The following is a 16,131-nucleotide window of genomic DNA, read 5'->3' as shown; positions in this document are numbered from 1 at the left end:
TGGTTGTTGAGCAAAGGGGGCTCCTGTTGTTTTTTGTTGTTCGTTTTTTTTCATGGCAACATGAAGGCTGCATATTGTAAGCTCTACTGCTTCCTTTTAGGGATGGATGAAACAGGCTGGGTGACCACCCTCTGTACTGAAGTATGATTTCAATACACAGTGAGATCATAAAAGCAACACTAACTGTCCTGTGTTCAGCATCCTATGTCAATAATCTAAACTTCTTTCTTGGTCTCTTTCCTGTCACTCCCTTCTCAGAGTCATTAAAACACCTTCATCCTGTGGATAAGAAGGTTTGGGAATTTAAATCTGTGCGTGACACAGAAGTCTCCTGGGTTAGAGGAAGTGTATTTGCTGACATAATGGTACAATAAAAACTAAATGCCCACTAAAGATGTACCAGAATGCAGTTATTCTAGAAAATCTGGATGATGGTTTTTTGTTTTTTTTTTTTAAGATAGTCCTATTCATTTTTAAAATGTTTAATCACAAATGGGGCAAAGATTAACACCAGGAGAAGCTGGATAAAGGGTATATGTGTTCTTTTTACTCTTCTTGCAAATTCTGGCAAGTTTGAAACTACTTCCAAATAAAGTTATTTTTAAGTGTTTGATCAGCATATACCACATATCCTTAAAAATAAAGAAAAGAAAAAGAGACTTCCAGATCAGAAAGTCCTGCGTTGACTTAAGGTAAGAACTCAATCCAAACTGCCCCAGGGCCAGCCCTCCCCCCCCCCGCCCCAGTAATTCTCATGCTTATGATGTGAGCCAGCAGACCGAGAACTTGTGAGATGTTTGGGTATCTTGTAAGACTTTTAAAAATTCTTACTAAGAAAAAAGGTTGAAAGAATGTAAAATAAATAATGTGCCCGCAGCACGACTTGCTTGTTTTGTACTTTTTTAAAGTTACTCTATTTAAAATTTTAATGAATACTGCATTTCCAAACCATCAATATTAAAGTGATCTATTTTAGAATGCTTATTGCCTCACAAGGGAAGATTTCTTTAATTTCCAAGCAAGACTTCTTTAATTTCCCACATTTCTAATAAATGCAGCATTTCCCCATAAAACAGGAACATCCCAGCTTCTTTACTTGCTGGCTTCTTTGAATGACCCTTCTTTTATCTAGGGACGTATCAAGCCCATTTTCAGAGTAAGCAGTTAATATGGTAGCACAGAGAATCTAAGGCATTTGTTTTTCAGAAAATTCTACTACGTCAGTATAGGTGTTTTGAAGTTACAAAACACAGTGGTCTCCACCTCCAAACCATTTTCTCTGCAAGTGAAAACTGTCAGTCTTGGTCTCGTTTCGGGTGAGGGCTCGCCGTCAGGCCTCAGGCAGCCTTCCTCACATCCCTATGTGAGGGCTTTGCAATGAGAAGACGTTAGTTAAATCAAGAACCCCTTTCCGCTTACCTTCAGGAATGGCTCTAAGTGTCCAGAGGGACTCACTGGTCTGCCTTGTAACTTTACCAGCATTCTCTTGAAATCTGTTTGCAGTACTTTTCAGTTCGCTCAGTTCTACTGTGATACCTATTCAAAGGAGAAAAAGTGTTTTCTTTGAGGCCAGGCCTGAAGTTACCTAGATGACAGTTTTCTTTGTCACTCCTGACCCATCTATGAAAGCGGCAGCTTCCTCCAGAGACCCCGGATATTGAAAGTTTTTCCAGCAAGACTTAGCACCACTCGTCACAGAAATTGTGTCTTTAGCTTGCTTGATCACTTTTTCTTCCTTGTTTCCCGTCTCAATAATATTTCTTCTTAAATTGCAAGTCCCATTTTATTAGAGCTCTAGGGTGAAGAATTGGGTTTCAATCATTTGTTCTTAATCAGACTCATTAGCTTCCTGGCCACACCTAACCTGGCCACCTTTGTCCCCTAGGCTGTAAAACCCCAGACGCGGGCTCCTGCTTGGGAATCTTGCCCTCAGCCTCCCACCTACTTCCCAGCGCCCGCCCCTCCTTCCTGGCCCCTCCTCACCGCCCAGCAGGCACTCAGCTCAGCTCCTTCAAGTGGAGCAGAGCTGCTGGATCAAAGCTTTTACTTTTAAAATTGCTGTTCACGATATGCAATCACACTTGGATTCTGAACACTTGGTTAAAAATTATTGATAAAATCCTTTTGGAACATGATGGTTCTGCCTAAAACTTTAATTGCCAGAAAGTTCACTATTTTGAGGCCTGTGAAATACCTTTAGTTGTGTAAACTAAAACCACAGCCTGTCAAATCTTTATGATCGAGAGTCAGGGACTTTTTATACCGTGAGATGACACAAATTCAAAATTGTATCACTCACGGAGAAACAAAAAATATGCACTATCCAAGCCCACGCATCCGACAGCTGTGGAAGACGGACCCAGGACTGGGCACGGAAGGAGTCGTGGGGATGAGCTTTGTTTATGGCCCACTGTTTACTCCTACAGGAGGGGGCACTATTTCTGATGTATTAGCGTATATTAAGGTGATAGCTAAACTGTGTTATAAAACTTGTATGTTTCTGTTGCAGAACAGATCCCCCTGCCATTTTGTGTTATGCTTACTGGAGAGCTCTCACATACGCCAAAAAATTGCTCACTGAAACTCTTAGGAAAAACAAAACTGCATAGGTATTTTTTAAAAACTAGATAAATCATTATGATTTAATTCAGTAAGTGTTTAGTGAGAACCTCCCATGAGCCTAACATTCCATTAGGCCTGTGAAGAAGGCAAAAGAAGTATCAAACAATATGACTCTTCTAGAACCTGGGAAACATTGAGAGACGAGGAGAGCAGCCCACGACGTCACAGCCAACCTGGCTGGCGCCGGGAGGGACCGGGGCCAGCGAAGCCCCAACGAGCCTGTGGAAGGCTGAAGGCGCGGCGCAGCACAGTCAGGGGTCGCTAAAAGTCGTATGATGTTTCTGTGATAGGAAATTGGAATATGGCTGTCACAAAGAGATGTGAAGCTTCAGATTGCTCCAGGAAAGGAGAATGTTCTGGAAGTGGCTCAGAGGTGTGTCCATGATCACTCTGCTTATCCACAGTCCAGCTGGAACTGACCTTGGTGCCTCCTGCTCAGGCTGTCGCCTTCTTCGAGGAGCTCAGCACTGCGCTGGAGAGCCGCTCTCCCGTTAGAAAGCAGGGCCCCTGAGACCTGTGAGACAGGACAGCTTAAACACGGCCGCTGGGGGGCAGGGCGGAGTCCTGCTGGGGGTGCAGAAAGCTCCATCCAGACCGCCTCCGGTGCAGTGCGGAACCAGTGACAGCTGGGCTCAGTGTCAGCTGTCCTATTTTATGTGTAGTTTATGTTCTAATTTATGGCTGAAGAGAAAGAACACAGCTGTTTTTAAATATATAAACACAAAAACCAGCCATGAAATGGACACCTTCACCACGGGTAAGAAAAGATGTCTCAAGTAGATATCAAGTAGCATTATCATTTTTGTTCTAAGAAACTGAGATTTTCCCTGTTTACATCACGAGTCCCTAGTTTTTATAAAGAATTATTTATAACTTAGGAAATGAAAACTTACGTCACAGGATGACAGAGCCTTAAACTGATCCCACCAGAAAAGAATGTTGACCAGCATAAGTTTAAGCCACTGCATCTTTGCTCAAGCACCTTCTGGAGGATCACTCTCCCGCAGTGCCCGGAAAAGGCAGGGACACACAAAGCCAGGGGGCATTTCTTACCGTGTAAGCCTTGCTCACAGTCCCAAGAGCATCTTTTGCCAACTTCTCTGACTCTTCAATCAGACTCTGGATGTTTGAACCGACATGGGTTGCACTGGTCGCATTCAGGGACACGTGTCTAACATTTCCAAGGCCACTATGAAATCAGCATGTTTAGAATAAACTGAATTGAACTTGGCCACCATTCTTAAAAGCCTCCCAGTTTCTTTCCCCTTAGAGAAGCATCAAGAAGAACCATGATTCCAGGTCAACGTACGGATTCCCCTCTGACTCTAAACGTAACCTTAAGAAGCAGTAGCCACACTGTCAGAATGACACAGAACCGCTGTTTAATCATTACCCAGAGAAGAGATGATTGCTGTTTCGTCTTTTTTTTAAACCATCCATCGGATTCCGCCAGCTGCCCTCAGCGTTCTTTGGCCTCTGTTCAGAGCCCCTGCATGTGTCTTGGGCGCCACCGCGTGTTCACAGCAGTTGTAATCTCTCCTGCTATGCGCTTGTTAATTTAAAAAAAGCTTTCCTAAGCATAGATAGGAATGCCGAATCTTACTCCTCAGGTGGAGCACACCAAGTTGATGAAACTCACTAGAGGTTTTGGAGGAGGATCAGATAATATTTCAGTCACCTGAACTTCACTCTCGTAAGTGGGCAAGTCACTGAGGAACTTGCCAGCTGGTGATGGTGCGGTTTCATCCAGCTCACTCTAGCTTCAAAATGAAATCCGACAATTGACACATCTTTGCCCGCTGAGTAACCTACTTCATTTTCTCCCCAAGGTTATTGAGTTGGGTGATTCCCAAACCAGACATCAGCCGTTATTACTTGTTACTACTTGATTGGCAAAATTCAGTGACTTATAAATAAAAGATAATAATGTTACTTAATTTTGTGTATCATACCAAACTGCTTTTGCTCCATATACTAAGCAATAAAGATTCTGTTGCAGCCATGCATGGAGTCAGAACATTGTTTTCTCTTTTGGGAAATGAAAGATGAGGGAAGGAAAAGAACTGAGAATCTAACTCCATTTTCTGCTCCCAGTTCTGATCAGATCCAGGTGGTAGGGCTCAGCGCAGCCCATAATGTACGCCGTGGTCCATTATGTGACACATTTTTCATTGCGTGAGATAATCTTTTATAGCAGCATTCCTCAAATTGGAAAATATTTTTCTCCTTCCAACACAGAAACACACATATTCCCACTTTGTCTGGACTTTTTCCTCACATAATTTATAACAGATTCTAAAGTAATAAATCTACAACTAACTCACAATATTGTATAAATCACTGTTAAGTCCTAAAACCGTGATTCCCTCATTTGCTGCACATTAGATCACCTGGGGAATCTTTCAAAAAGATAAAAAATAAAAGCACAGGCCACATCCCATAGTCTTTGGGGGATGGGAGTTGGTGGGGAGGGGACACTGGCATCAGTACCCTGAAGGTCCCTCGGCTGTTCCTGCACAGTTTGGGAACCACTGGCCTCAAGTTGTGCAGCTCATGTGAAGGCAAACTGCGGACATATTTGACAAATACCCAAACATAGATGTTAAAATAATGACAGTACAAATGGCAGACCTTCAAGCAGGAGGAAATAATGGAGAGGATGTCTTTCAGAGTTGGAAAACAGATTCCCAACACTTGTAGTAGTCTAGGGCAGGCAGCCACAATCTCTGTCCATGCATTAAACCAGCCTAATACAAGCTCCAAGGCGGCAAGATGTGTAAAGAAATTAATACTTGGTTCTGTCCATACACAACCTAATAATAAAGGCCTGAGCACCAGGGAGGTACTTAAGGCCTCAGCGGCTTGGTATGGTAGCATGGTATTTGTTTTAATTCCTATCTGGTTAAGTTTGTATTTTTCCATCACGCATTCATGTTGATGGTCAATTATTTCCATGGCAAGGAAATCCTGCTTGCTATGGAAATAAAAGAGAAGTCTTCATTCTTAGACAAAAAAGAATGACTCAACACTGATCAAAACAGCCACACTGATTCTCTCTGATCCACGCGTCATAGGCTGCAGGATTCTCGCAAGGTGTGATCTCACCTGTCCAGGGCGCTGGCCAGTGTCTGGAGCTCAGCCGCACGGCCCTCTGCTCTGTAGACCAGGTCCAGAGCCGCCCTCTTGGACATCTGCATGACCAGGGCGTCCACGTGGCGCCTGACTTGGGCGGTCCACAGAAGCAGCTCATCCCGGTGCCGCTCCAGCTGCTACACAGAGAAACTGACACTGAAACCCTGTGCCCTACTGAACGACGTGTGCGCGCGCTGAGGGGTGGGAGGCTCCTCTGGAAATGGGGCGCTGCGGCAGGGCTGAGCTGGGACTCACCGCTAGAGCCTCTCCCGCGGCCCCTGCGCGCGCGGCCGCGGCGTCCAGCAGCGCCCTCCCCGCGGCCGAGAGCGCCGATGTCAGGTTCTGTTCCTCTCGAACGCGCAGCTTTTGATCCTGCAGGCGGAAATCACCCCTAAGGATGCTTCCCAAAAGCAAGTCGCCTTCCTGACCGCGGCGCGTGACACTGCCGAGTGGGCACTCGGGCTCATGTTTTGAGAGCTAAGAACGGTTACCACTTACACGGGGGACCCGGCCCCGCTCTAACAGGGTGGGAGCCCTCGACTCACGCTGAGCTCCCGCAGGTTGGCGCCGACGACCCGCAGCAGGCGACCGCTCTCCTGCGCCTTCGCCTCTGCCTCCCGCACCAGCTCCGCGGCCGCCCGCACCTCACTGTGGTGTTTCGAGAGGACGCCGTTTGCTGCTGCTTTCAGCACCTCCAGCTCTTCCTGTGGCTTCTGGTAATTGGTCTGAATCTGTGACAATAAATCCTCAGCAGCCCTGGTAAAATAATAGGCGGTTCACATGTAAAAAGTAAACAACTAAGCTCGTATCACTGAAATGATCGTGGAAGGAACGTTCACACATCCATCCTGAGCCGCTGCTTCATGTCCTAAGACACATCGTAATCGCTTTTTCTAAGACACCTCTAGGCACGACAGATTCACACTGTATCCCTGAACTCTGTCTGCAAACTTCCTAACACGTTGTACTAAGGGGATTAACAGAAGCCATCTCAGTGAATCTGGATTCAAAATTGGGACCACACTCTGAATGATGGCCACTACAGCCTTTTAGTATAAATACAGCCAGAAACTGAAGAAAGAAAACTGTTCAGTGATTTGCTCTCAAGTTACCAACGCAGTTACACACTATAAAAGGTTTTCTGCAGCTCGTTACGAAACAGATTTTATAAAAAACTTTCAAATCCAAATTGCCAGAAAGATAATTTGTACCATTGATAACAGCAAGCTTTAGGAAATCAAGAGATATTTTCCCCATATTCGTTTATAAATGTGCTATCAAATTGCTTATTTAAATCAATTTTGAACTTAAAGTTATCTAGAACAATAAAATTTTCACACTACAAATCTTTACAGTGGTTTAGTACATCCTATTAACTTCTTGCTTCAGTTTGTCAAGAGAACTTTGAAAAATTTCATGGAAAATATCTTGTAAATCACCCTCAGCTTTCACAGATCATCAGATTGCTGGGCTAAAACACCACCAAAAACCCATTTTCCAATGATACATATTTGAATGCTGACATTGTTAGAACATCATCAGGGATTATTTGAACATTCTTATCATTTTTAAAGATTATTAAAAAAAAAAAAGACAGCAAGATGATGCATTATGATACAGACAATAAGAACTAAAAAAAGTACATGGGAAACACACAAGGAAACCCAGAATATTTCTAGCATCTGGCCGTGAATCTGTTACTTCATATTGTTAAAGAAGGTATCTAAAAACAACTATATGGAGACAAAGTGAACAACCTGGAAGAAATGGACAAGTTTCTGGAAACATGCAGACCACCAAGACTGAATCAAGAAGAAATAGACCACCTGAACAGATCAATCAATAGAAATGAAACGGAATTAGCAATTTAAAAAAACCTCCCTACAAACAAAAGTCCTGGACCGGATGACTTCACTGGGGAATCCTACCAAACATACAAAGAACTCATACCGATCCTTCTCAGACGCTTCCAAAAGGTTGAAAAGGAGGGAATACTCCCAAACTCATTCTATGAAGCCACCATCACCCTGATTCCAAAACCAAAGACACTACCAAGAAAGAACATTACAGGCCAAGATCACTGATGAACATAGATGCCAAAATCCTCAACAGAATATTAGCAAACAGAATCCAACAGCACATAAATAAGATCATATGCCATGATCAAGATGGATTCAGGGACACGAGGATGGTTCAACATATGCAAATCAATCAACGTGATACATATACCACATCCACAAGAGAGGACAGAAACCACATGATCATCTCAATAGATGCAGAGAAAGCATTTGATAAAATTCGACACCCATTTATGGTAAAAACTCTTATCAAAGTGGGTATAGAGGGAACATATCTCAACATAAAAGCTATTTATGACAAATCCACAGCCAGCATAGTACTCAGCGGTGAAAGGCAGAAAGGCTTCCTGCTAAAATCTGGAACAAGACAAGGCTGCCCACTCTCACCACTTCTATTCAACATAGTCTTGGAAGTTCTAGCCACTGCAATCAGGCAAGAGAAAGAAATAAAAGGGATCCAAATTGGAAGAGAAGAGGTAAACCTGTAACCATACGGGGATGACATGACACTATAAATAAAACAGCCTAAATGTTCCACACAAAAATGACTGGAGCTGATAGAAGAATTGGGCAAGGTAGCAGGATACAGGACTCACGTACAAATGGAAGAATCAGTATCGTTAAAATGGCCAGTACTGCCCAAGGCAATCTAGAGATTTAATGAGATCCCTATCAGATTCCCCAGGACATTTTTCATAGAACTAGAACAAATAATCCTAAAATGTATATTGAATCACAAAAGACCCAGAATTTCCAAAGCAATAATGAAGAAAAAGAACAAAGCTGGAGGAATAACACTCCTAGATTTCACACAATACTACAGAGCTACAGTAATCAGAACAGCATGGTATTGGCATAAAAACAGACATAAGGATCAATGGAACGAAACAGAGAGCCCAGAAATAAATCTACAGTCAATTAACCTTTGACAAAGGAGGCAAGGATATACAGTGGAGAAAAGACAGTCTCTTCAGCAAATGGCGTTGGGAAAACTGGACAGCAGCATGTAAGTCAGTGAAGTCAGAACACTCCCTCACTCCATACACAAAAATAAACTCAAAATGACTTAAAGACTTAAATATAAGATAAGACGTGATAGACTTTCTAGAAGAAAACATAGGCAAAGCATTCTCTGGCATAAATCTCAGCAATGTTCTCCTGGGGCAATCTACCCAGGCCATAGAAATAAGAGCAAACATAAACAAATGGGACCTAATTAAACTTACAAGCTTTTGCACAGCAAAGGAAACCATTAGCAAAACAAAATGACAGCCTTCAGAATGGGAGAAAATATTTGCAAATGATGCAGCTGACAAAGGCTTAATTTCCAGAATATATAAACAGCTCATACAACAAAAAACAAACAACTCAATCCAAAAATGGACAGAGGATCTAAACAAGCAACTCTCCAATGAAGACAGACATGGTCAATAGACAAGAAAAAATGCTCAATATCCCTAATTATCAGAGAAATGCAAATCAAAACTACAATGAAGTATCACCTCACACTAGTCAGAATGGCTATCATTCAAAAGCCCATGAATGATAAATGCTGGAGAGGCTGCAGAGAAAAGGGAACCCTCCTACACCGTTGGTGGGAATGCAGTTTGGTGCAGTCATTTTGCAAAAGAATATGGAGATGCCTCAGAAAATGAAACAAAGACCTACAGTATGATCCAGCAATCCCACTCCCGGGTGTCTATCAGGAGGGAGCTCTAATTCAAAAAGATACATGTACCCTAATGTTCATAGCAGCACTATTTACAGTTGCCAAGACATGGAAGCAACCTAAATGTCCATTGACAGGTGACTGGATAAAAAAGATGTGGTATACTTATACAATGGAATACTACTCAGCCATAAAAAAGAATAAAATACCATTTGCAGCAACATGGATGGACCTATAGATCATTATTCTAAATGAAATAAACCAGAAAGAAAAATACCGTATGGTATCACTCATATGTGGAACCTTAAAAAAAAAAAAAAAGAAAGGAAAAAAGCACACTATGAACTAATCTACAGAAGAGAAACAGACTGGCAGACATAGTAAACACTCTTACAGTTACCAGGGAAAGGGGGTGGGAAGGGATAAATTTGGGAGTTTGAGATTTGCAAATGTTAGCCAGTATACATAGAAATAGATTTAAAAAAACAAGTTCCTTCTGTGTAGCACAGGGAACTATGTTCAATATCTTGTAATAACCTTTAATGAAAGTATGAAAACGAATGTATGTATATGCATGACTGGGACACTGTGCTGTACACCAGAAATGGACACATTGTAACTGACTTCATTGTAACTGACTGTACTTCAGTTTAAAAAAAAAAAAGGTTTCTTAAGAAATTTAAAATAGAGGTCAAATTTTCATCTATGGAATAACTTTGCCATCTAAACTGTGATCAGATGAAATGATACTGTCTTCAGTGAGTTAAAAAAGACTAAGAAGAAAAAACTCAGCACTCTTCGTTAGCTTCTTCCTGCAAAGCTCATTCAGTTTCTGTTCTAGTGGGTTACCAGTCCTCTCTCCAAATCTCACGCCACAGTAAGTTCCTCCTTTTGTTTTTCACTGAATCAACAGCATCAAAAACCCTGTTCAGTGGTGGAAGAGGTGTGAGCTCGGCTCTAGCACTCTGCCAGCAGAAGTGGAGGCTGTTTTAAAAAACCTTGTAGAAAATAATCTGCAGATGCGAGTCAGGCATCCTCAAAATGCAAACTCTGGCGAAATGATTTCACTTCTTAATAGCCACGCTGATGATAATAATGTGAAAAAGATTTTTACCTAAGTTGTTTATTACAACATTATTTAAAATAGCAAACTATATTAAAATAGTTGAACTATCTCACTACCGAGACTGGAGTTTTGGTGGGGCACTGTGTGACAAACCAGTTACTAGATGTGATCGCAGCTGGGCGAGAGGACAGCTTTTCTGTTACATCAAAACAACCGTGTGAATATACTGAGAAAAAAGGCTGAAAGCAAATTACAAGCTCCTGGTGACCACGTGTAACGATTCTTTGTGATCTGTCATTTCACACCAAGGGTTTCCGTGACAGGTGGCATAACTGAGCTAAACTACCTCGGCACAGTGAGTCTGTCGCGGCGTTCACAGCTTCAGTGGAAGCCACTGTGTTTGCTTCCACGAGAGTTTACTGCCTACACCTGATCTTCATAGAGACAGGACCACGAGGTTCTCTGGTTCACGCCAGGTGGGGATGCAGTGTCAGGGCCACAGAGGGAAACACTGCCACTGCTCGGTCGGGAGGGGCCGCACCCACCTCTCCTGCGACGTCTGTCCCACCGACAGCTTGCTGTCCTTCCCCTCCGCTCCCAAGTGCCTGCCTCTCACAGGCTGTGTCATGAATGGTATGCGGGAACTTACTTGAGTTCAAGGGTGGCATTTTGGTGCAAGTGCAGGAAATGCCTTTTCTGCAGGATTTCCAGCAAAGATGTAATGTTCCTTTGCATATTCCAAAGAGTAGAACTGGGTAGCTGGACATCTTCGTCCAAGGTCTGATTTAGAGTTGTTGCCTTTTCGCTGATTTCTATGGAGAAAACTTATCCATCATTTAAAAAGTCTCTCAAAGTGGACACGACTAAGATGGCAGAACCTTGCTCTGCTCACCTAAACTGGGCTGGACTTCTAGCCAGGCCAGGTCAGCCCGTACATCTCACTGCACCCTGGACGTCTCCCGTCAGGACACTCAGGGACTTGGGATTACTGGTCTAGGTGATGTCCGCTTCCCCAGTGCCCGTGAACTCTGTCAGGGCAGGGGCCGTGGCGACCACCCCCTCAGCTGCTCTGCACCTGGTGCGGACGTCTGCGCACAGCCGCGCTCAGTAAGGGTTTACTGCACCGGGGAACCCTCGGCACTGATGCTCCTCTTTCCTAAAACATCATTAGCTCTAATAACTAACTCCCTTACCCTTTGCCCTGTAAAGTCTGATTTGGAGTCTGCAGTTTTCATGCCATATACTATAATCCAAAAGGAAAAGCAAGAATTTCTGGTAGTCGAAAGTTGACAGTGGCATTTAAAAGCAAGATCACATGGGACGTCCCAGCTGAGTAGTGACCAACTTACTCTGATACCAGGACATACTTCGGGACCACACTGAAGCCCCAAATCCCATCAGCTCCTGTTCTGGGCAAAGCAGCGTTGTGGAGAGCTTAGCTAAGCTACTCCATGGTACTGCTGCCTGGGTATCCATTTTGTTTGGCAGCTGGCCTGCAGGGACCTTAACCTGACAGTGGCCCTCATGTCCTAGACGGCCGCCCACCGAGGCACATGTAAGTTCTGGATATGACTTCCCCAGTGGCCCTCGTGATGGATGGTCTCTGCTTCCCAGCTCCCTCCCCTTATGTGCCCCTTGGGTAAGACCCCCGGGGGTCACCAAAACCCTGCTCTTCTGCTTTGGATTAAGGAATCCGGCCTTAGCCCAGGAACCCCAAAGCACTCCACTCACAGACCCTAATAAGGGCTGGTGCCCCAGGCCCCCTCTTTCTCTCTGCCTGCAGCCTGCCTTGACCGCCCCCTCAAGGTGTGCTGGCTACGTCCTCCTGGACCTGGGAGTGATACGTTCCTCTAGGTCACACTCTCCTGTGGTCTGCTGTTGGACCTTGGCTCACCATCGGCAAAAGTGTTCCGTTTACTAAGTGTTAATTTGACACATTCATAAGAGATGTGGAGGCGCCAAATCTGCCCAATACTTAGGTCCTAAGTGAAAGGCATAATGTGGAAAATAAAAGATAAAACTCTCAATGAAAGGCAATGATCTGGACACATCAGGATCCCCTAACTACGGGAACATCCCAGCCCTCTGACTCCAGGAGTCCAGTGCAGGTCACATGTCTCTTCGTGCGTCAAATACAGTAGGTGGAGCTTTTTCTGCCAAAAAGCCAGACTCCCCAAACGAGAGGACACTACCTTGGATGTCTGTCCGCAGCTTCTCAGTAAACGTCACGAGGTCCCAACTCCTGTTCAGGACTCTCTCAGTGGCCCTGCTCACGTGCTGGCTTCGTGCCAACACTCTGTCGAGCTGACGGAAAATAAAGGCCTCAGATCAGTTTGAATAAAATGTGAGTGTTGGTATTTAATATTGTCTGTCTTAAGTAACAAAACCTATTCCGGAACAGAAAGTGAGGACGTGCACCGTCATGTAAGCCAAGGTTGACGGTTCAGGGTTGGAAATGGAGTAGGTGGTTAACGAGATGACTGACTGCTCACTCTGAGAAAAGATGCTATATTTTTTAAAAACAACCTAGTTGGTTTCCAAGCCGCAGACTCTCCCCTTGTCTCTGTTGTGAAGACCTGATGCTCCTCACGTTAGGGCCCAAGTACGAAGAGTCTAGAAAGTGAAAGCTTAGCTAATCCGTACTGGCCGTGAGGATGCGGCTGAGGGGCTAGGGACCTCGAGTTAGGCACGTGGGCTGCAGGCCTGCTGCTGCCAGGCCGGAGACCTGGGCCCGGGGCTGCCCGGGGACGTGGAGTGCCGCTCGCCTCACAGGACGTTATACGGGTCAAATACGGTGTTTACGAGGCCGGCCGCCCGGGGCTGAGGCTCAGCGACCCTCCGCTGTTACTCTGATTAGGAGTGTTCGGATTTGTAAGAGGAACAGTTACTTGTAATTTCCAGGAACGCAAAGCAACTCCCACTGGCTCTAAGTGTTTTCCACTCAAAATCGAAAGAGAATCTTCTTTAATGGATAGAAATTATTTTCATCAGCTTATCACTTCCTCCCGAATGTGTGCTTGCCGAGGTGCTTAAAGCCCACACGTAAACCTGAAATGCTTCCCAAATCATTATTACTTTTAAATTAACAGGAACCAAGCTAACACACGTTCAGGCTGTATGACTGTGTACGTGTGTGGATGGTGAGGGATGGAGATGAGACACGTACACGCGCACACACACGCACACGCAGTCAAGCAGGCCTCCCACACCGTCTGCAAGTGAGGAGATTCTCTTTTGGTCATTAAACTAAAAACTGTTTACCTGGCATGGACCTGACAATAACTAATTCCCTGCTGACATCAAAATGAACTCTGGACTCTCTTGCCATTCAGAGTCCACCGATCAGAAGCACAGGGGAAGCCGGGTGCTGCAGACGCCACACCAGGAGGGGCTGCGGAGCTGGTGGAGTGGGGGCAGCGCCTCGGAGTCCCTGGGAGGAAGAGGCCGCCCTGCTCTGAGCAGAGCCCGGCAGGCAGCCCGGTGCGGCTGCTCACGAGGGCCAGGTGGGGAGCCGGCCTTTTCAGCAAAGAACTTACCTCCCTTTGCAGGTGCTCTGTTTGTTCTGAGACACCTTCAAGTTCAGTTTTTGCCAGTTGCTTTTGTGTATTTCCTTTTAGTAAAGATTCCTAAAAAGAAGAAAGCAAACTATAATGCTGGAAAATAACTTTTCTGGTTCCTACCTAAGAATCACCTGTTATTACTTCTTTTGTTCAAGGAAATTCTCCTTTCCTTGAAATTGCATTAAAAAGAAAATGAATTCACTAGAGTTTTGATGACGACAGCATGTTTCCGTACTGCCCTCTGTTCGTTGTATTTCCTACAAAGACAGGAAGTTAAACCAGATACTGCTGCAGTTCTTGGGTGAGTCTGGCCTAATTTCATAGCAGAGTCACAAAAAGTTGAACTATAATTGCTAATACCTTAAAAAACGCTAACAAGGCTAAAATACAAAAAGTATTAAGTAAAGGAAAGCCTTATGGTTACTAAAAATTAAGTGCTTAATTTATTTATGCCAACACTTTCTAATTTCTTTACTTGCACGACTTTAAACCTTGTAACAACCTGTGAAGGGGCTAGATTATTGTTTAGGGTCAGGACAGTCGCTGTGTCGGTAAACAGTGAAAACAAGAAACAGTTAAGTGTTCATAATCTTCACCTCCTGTGTACTTTACATAAAAAGTCATTTAAAGGAACTGACAAAGTAAGTTTAAATGAGAACAAATCATTCAGAAAGAGTTAAAATTGAAACCAAGTATTTATCTCACTTAATAAAAAAAAATACAGTTGTCCCGCTGGAGCACAGACTCACAGAGGTAGGGTTTATATATTGTGCTATAGTGAGTGGAAAAGAAATCTGAACATTTCTGTCCTTTCTGATTTTGGTGGGGTTTTTTTCAGATTTTTTTTTTTTAAAAGAATTTCTTCTCATCTTTCAAAAACATTTTGTTCCATGGAGAAAAAAATATAAAAACATCTCTTAGAGGTTCCTAACCTTCCTTTACTCCACTGCATCTATAGAGGAAATGACCACGATTGACAAGAATGGATCACTGAAGCAGCTGGATTCCAACAGGCAGGCGCGCGCGGGGGTGCGCGCGCCGACACACACACACACACACACACACACACACACACACACACACCTAAGGACATCTAAAGTCTGAGGAAAGCTCTTATCTGAAACAGGCGTTCAGAATGACTATCCTTTTTATTACTGCATGACAGTGAATTAAATATCTCAAATTCTAATGCATAGGCTTTAAGCAAAATTAAGAATCACATTTTTTTCCCAATTAGAATGAAAAAAATGCTGTTAGTAAGTCCATTTCTTACCTTCCCACCTTCTTTTGGACCCAGATCAAAACACAGGTTTTGGCTAAACACAAAACTATGATTTACCGCGAGATTTTTTATAAAGTTTCCTAGGGAGGAGGAACTTCTGTGCTCTGCAAGTCCAGCTGAGAATAATACATTTACAGAAACTAGTTCATCTTCAGCAAATTCCAGCATTAAAGATGCTGTCCCGAGACGGTTTCTGCGTTTGCATTAGGACGGCTGTACGCAGCCACCCCGAGGCCCCTTTAAACGGGGCGAGGGGACGCTGCCTCCTTCCCGAAGGCCGGAGGAGGAGCCCCGGGGAGACCTGACAGGGCGGCGTCTGGGGAACAACGCGCGAGCAGAGCCCCCCTCAGCAAGATGAGGGAGCGCGGAGGCCGAAGCCTCCGGTCCGGCTGAGCGCAAGGCGAGCGCCCACCAGCGCTGGACTCCGGGCCGAGGCGCCGGCGCAGGCGGGAGGGCAGTGACACGCGTCTGGGTCCCAGTACCCACCCGGAGACGGCTCGCCGTATTTTCCAGGCTGGACAGAGTTCCATGCGGGGCAGGGATGACGCTGGTGAGGTTCACAGGGAGAACGGCGCGGCCGGCAGCGTCCAGGCCGTCCAGCAGCGCCCCCGCGCACGCGTCGTCACAGGCTGCGAGGAAGCGGAGGCCCCTGTGACAGCCACGTCCCCTCATTCCCACGCCAGCTGGGCCTTGGGGGGGAGGGCAGGCGCCAGACTCAGGTC

At 44.7% G+C, this 16,131-nt stretch overlaps 1 protein-coding gene across 5 annotated transcripts in view; it reads right to left on the bottom strand.

The window, feature by feature from the left end:
• Positions 1–16,131, bottom strand: part of LAMA1 (laminin subunit alpha 1) — a 125,546-nt gene that overhangs the window by 31,397 nt on the left and 78,018 nt on the right. For all 5 annotated transcript variants that reach the window (XM_032467505.1, XM_032467504.1, XM_032467501.1 and 2 more), the window contains 10 exons: positions 15,896–16,038; positions 14,104–14,193; positions 12,760–12,871; positions 11,217–11,379; positions 6,300–6,510; positions 6,010–6,126; positions 5,728–5,891; positions 3,676–3,811; positions 3,043–3,136; positions 1,420–1,536 (listed from right to left, as the gene is read on the bottom strand). In XM_032467505.1, the coding sequence (XP_032323396.1) occupies positions 1,420–1,536; positions 3,043–3,136; positions 3,676–3,811; positions 5,728–5,891; positions 6,010–6,126; positions 6,300–6,510; positions 11,217–11,379; positions 12,760–12,871; positions 14,104–14,193; positions 15,896–16,038 (1,347 nt within the window). The remainder of the gene's footprint in view (positions 1–1,419; positions 1,537–3,042; positions 3,137–3,675; positions 3,812–5,727; positions 5,892–6,009; positions 6,127–6,299; positions 6,511–11,216; positions 11,380–12,759; positions 12,872–14,103; positions 14,194–15,895; positions 16,039–16,131) is intronic.

This window comes from Camelus ferus, chromosome 24, assembly GCF_009834535.1.
Source record: "Camelus ferus isolate YT-003-E chromosome 24, BCGSAC_Cfer_1.0, whole genome shotgun sequence".
Classification (NCBI taxonomy): domain Eukaryota; kingdom Metazoa; phylum Chordata; class Mammalia; order Artiodactyla; family Camelidae; genus Camelus; species Camelus ferus.
This window is presented reverse-complemented; position numbering and strand designations above follow the sequence as displayed.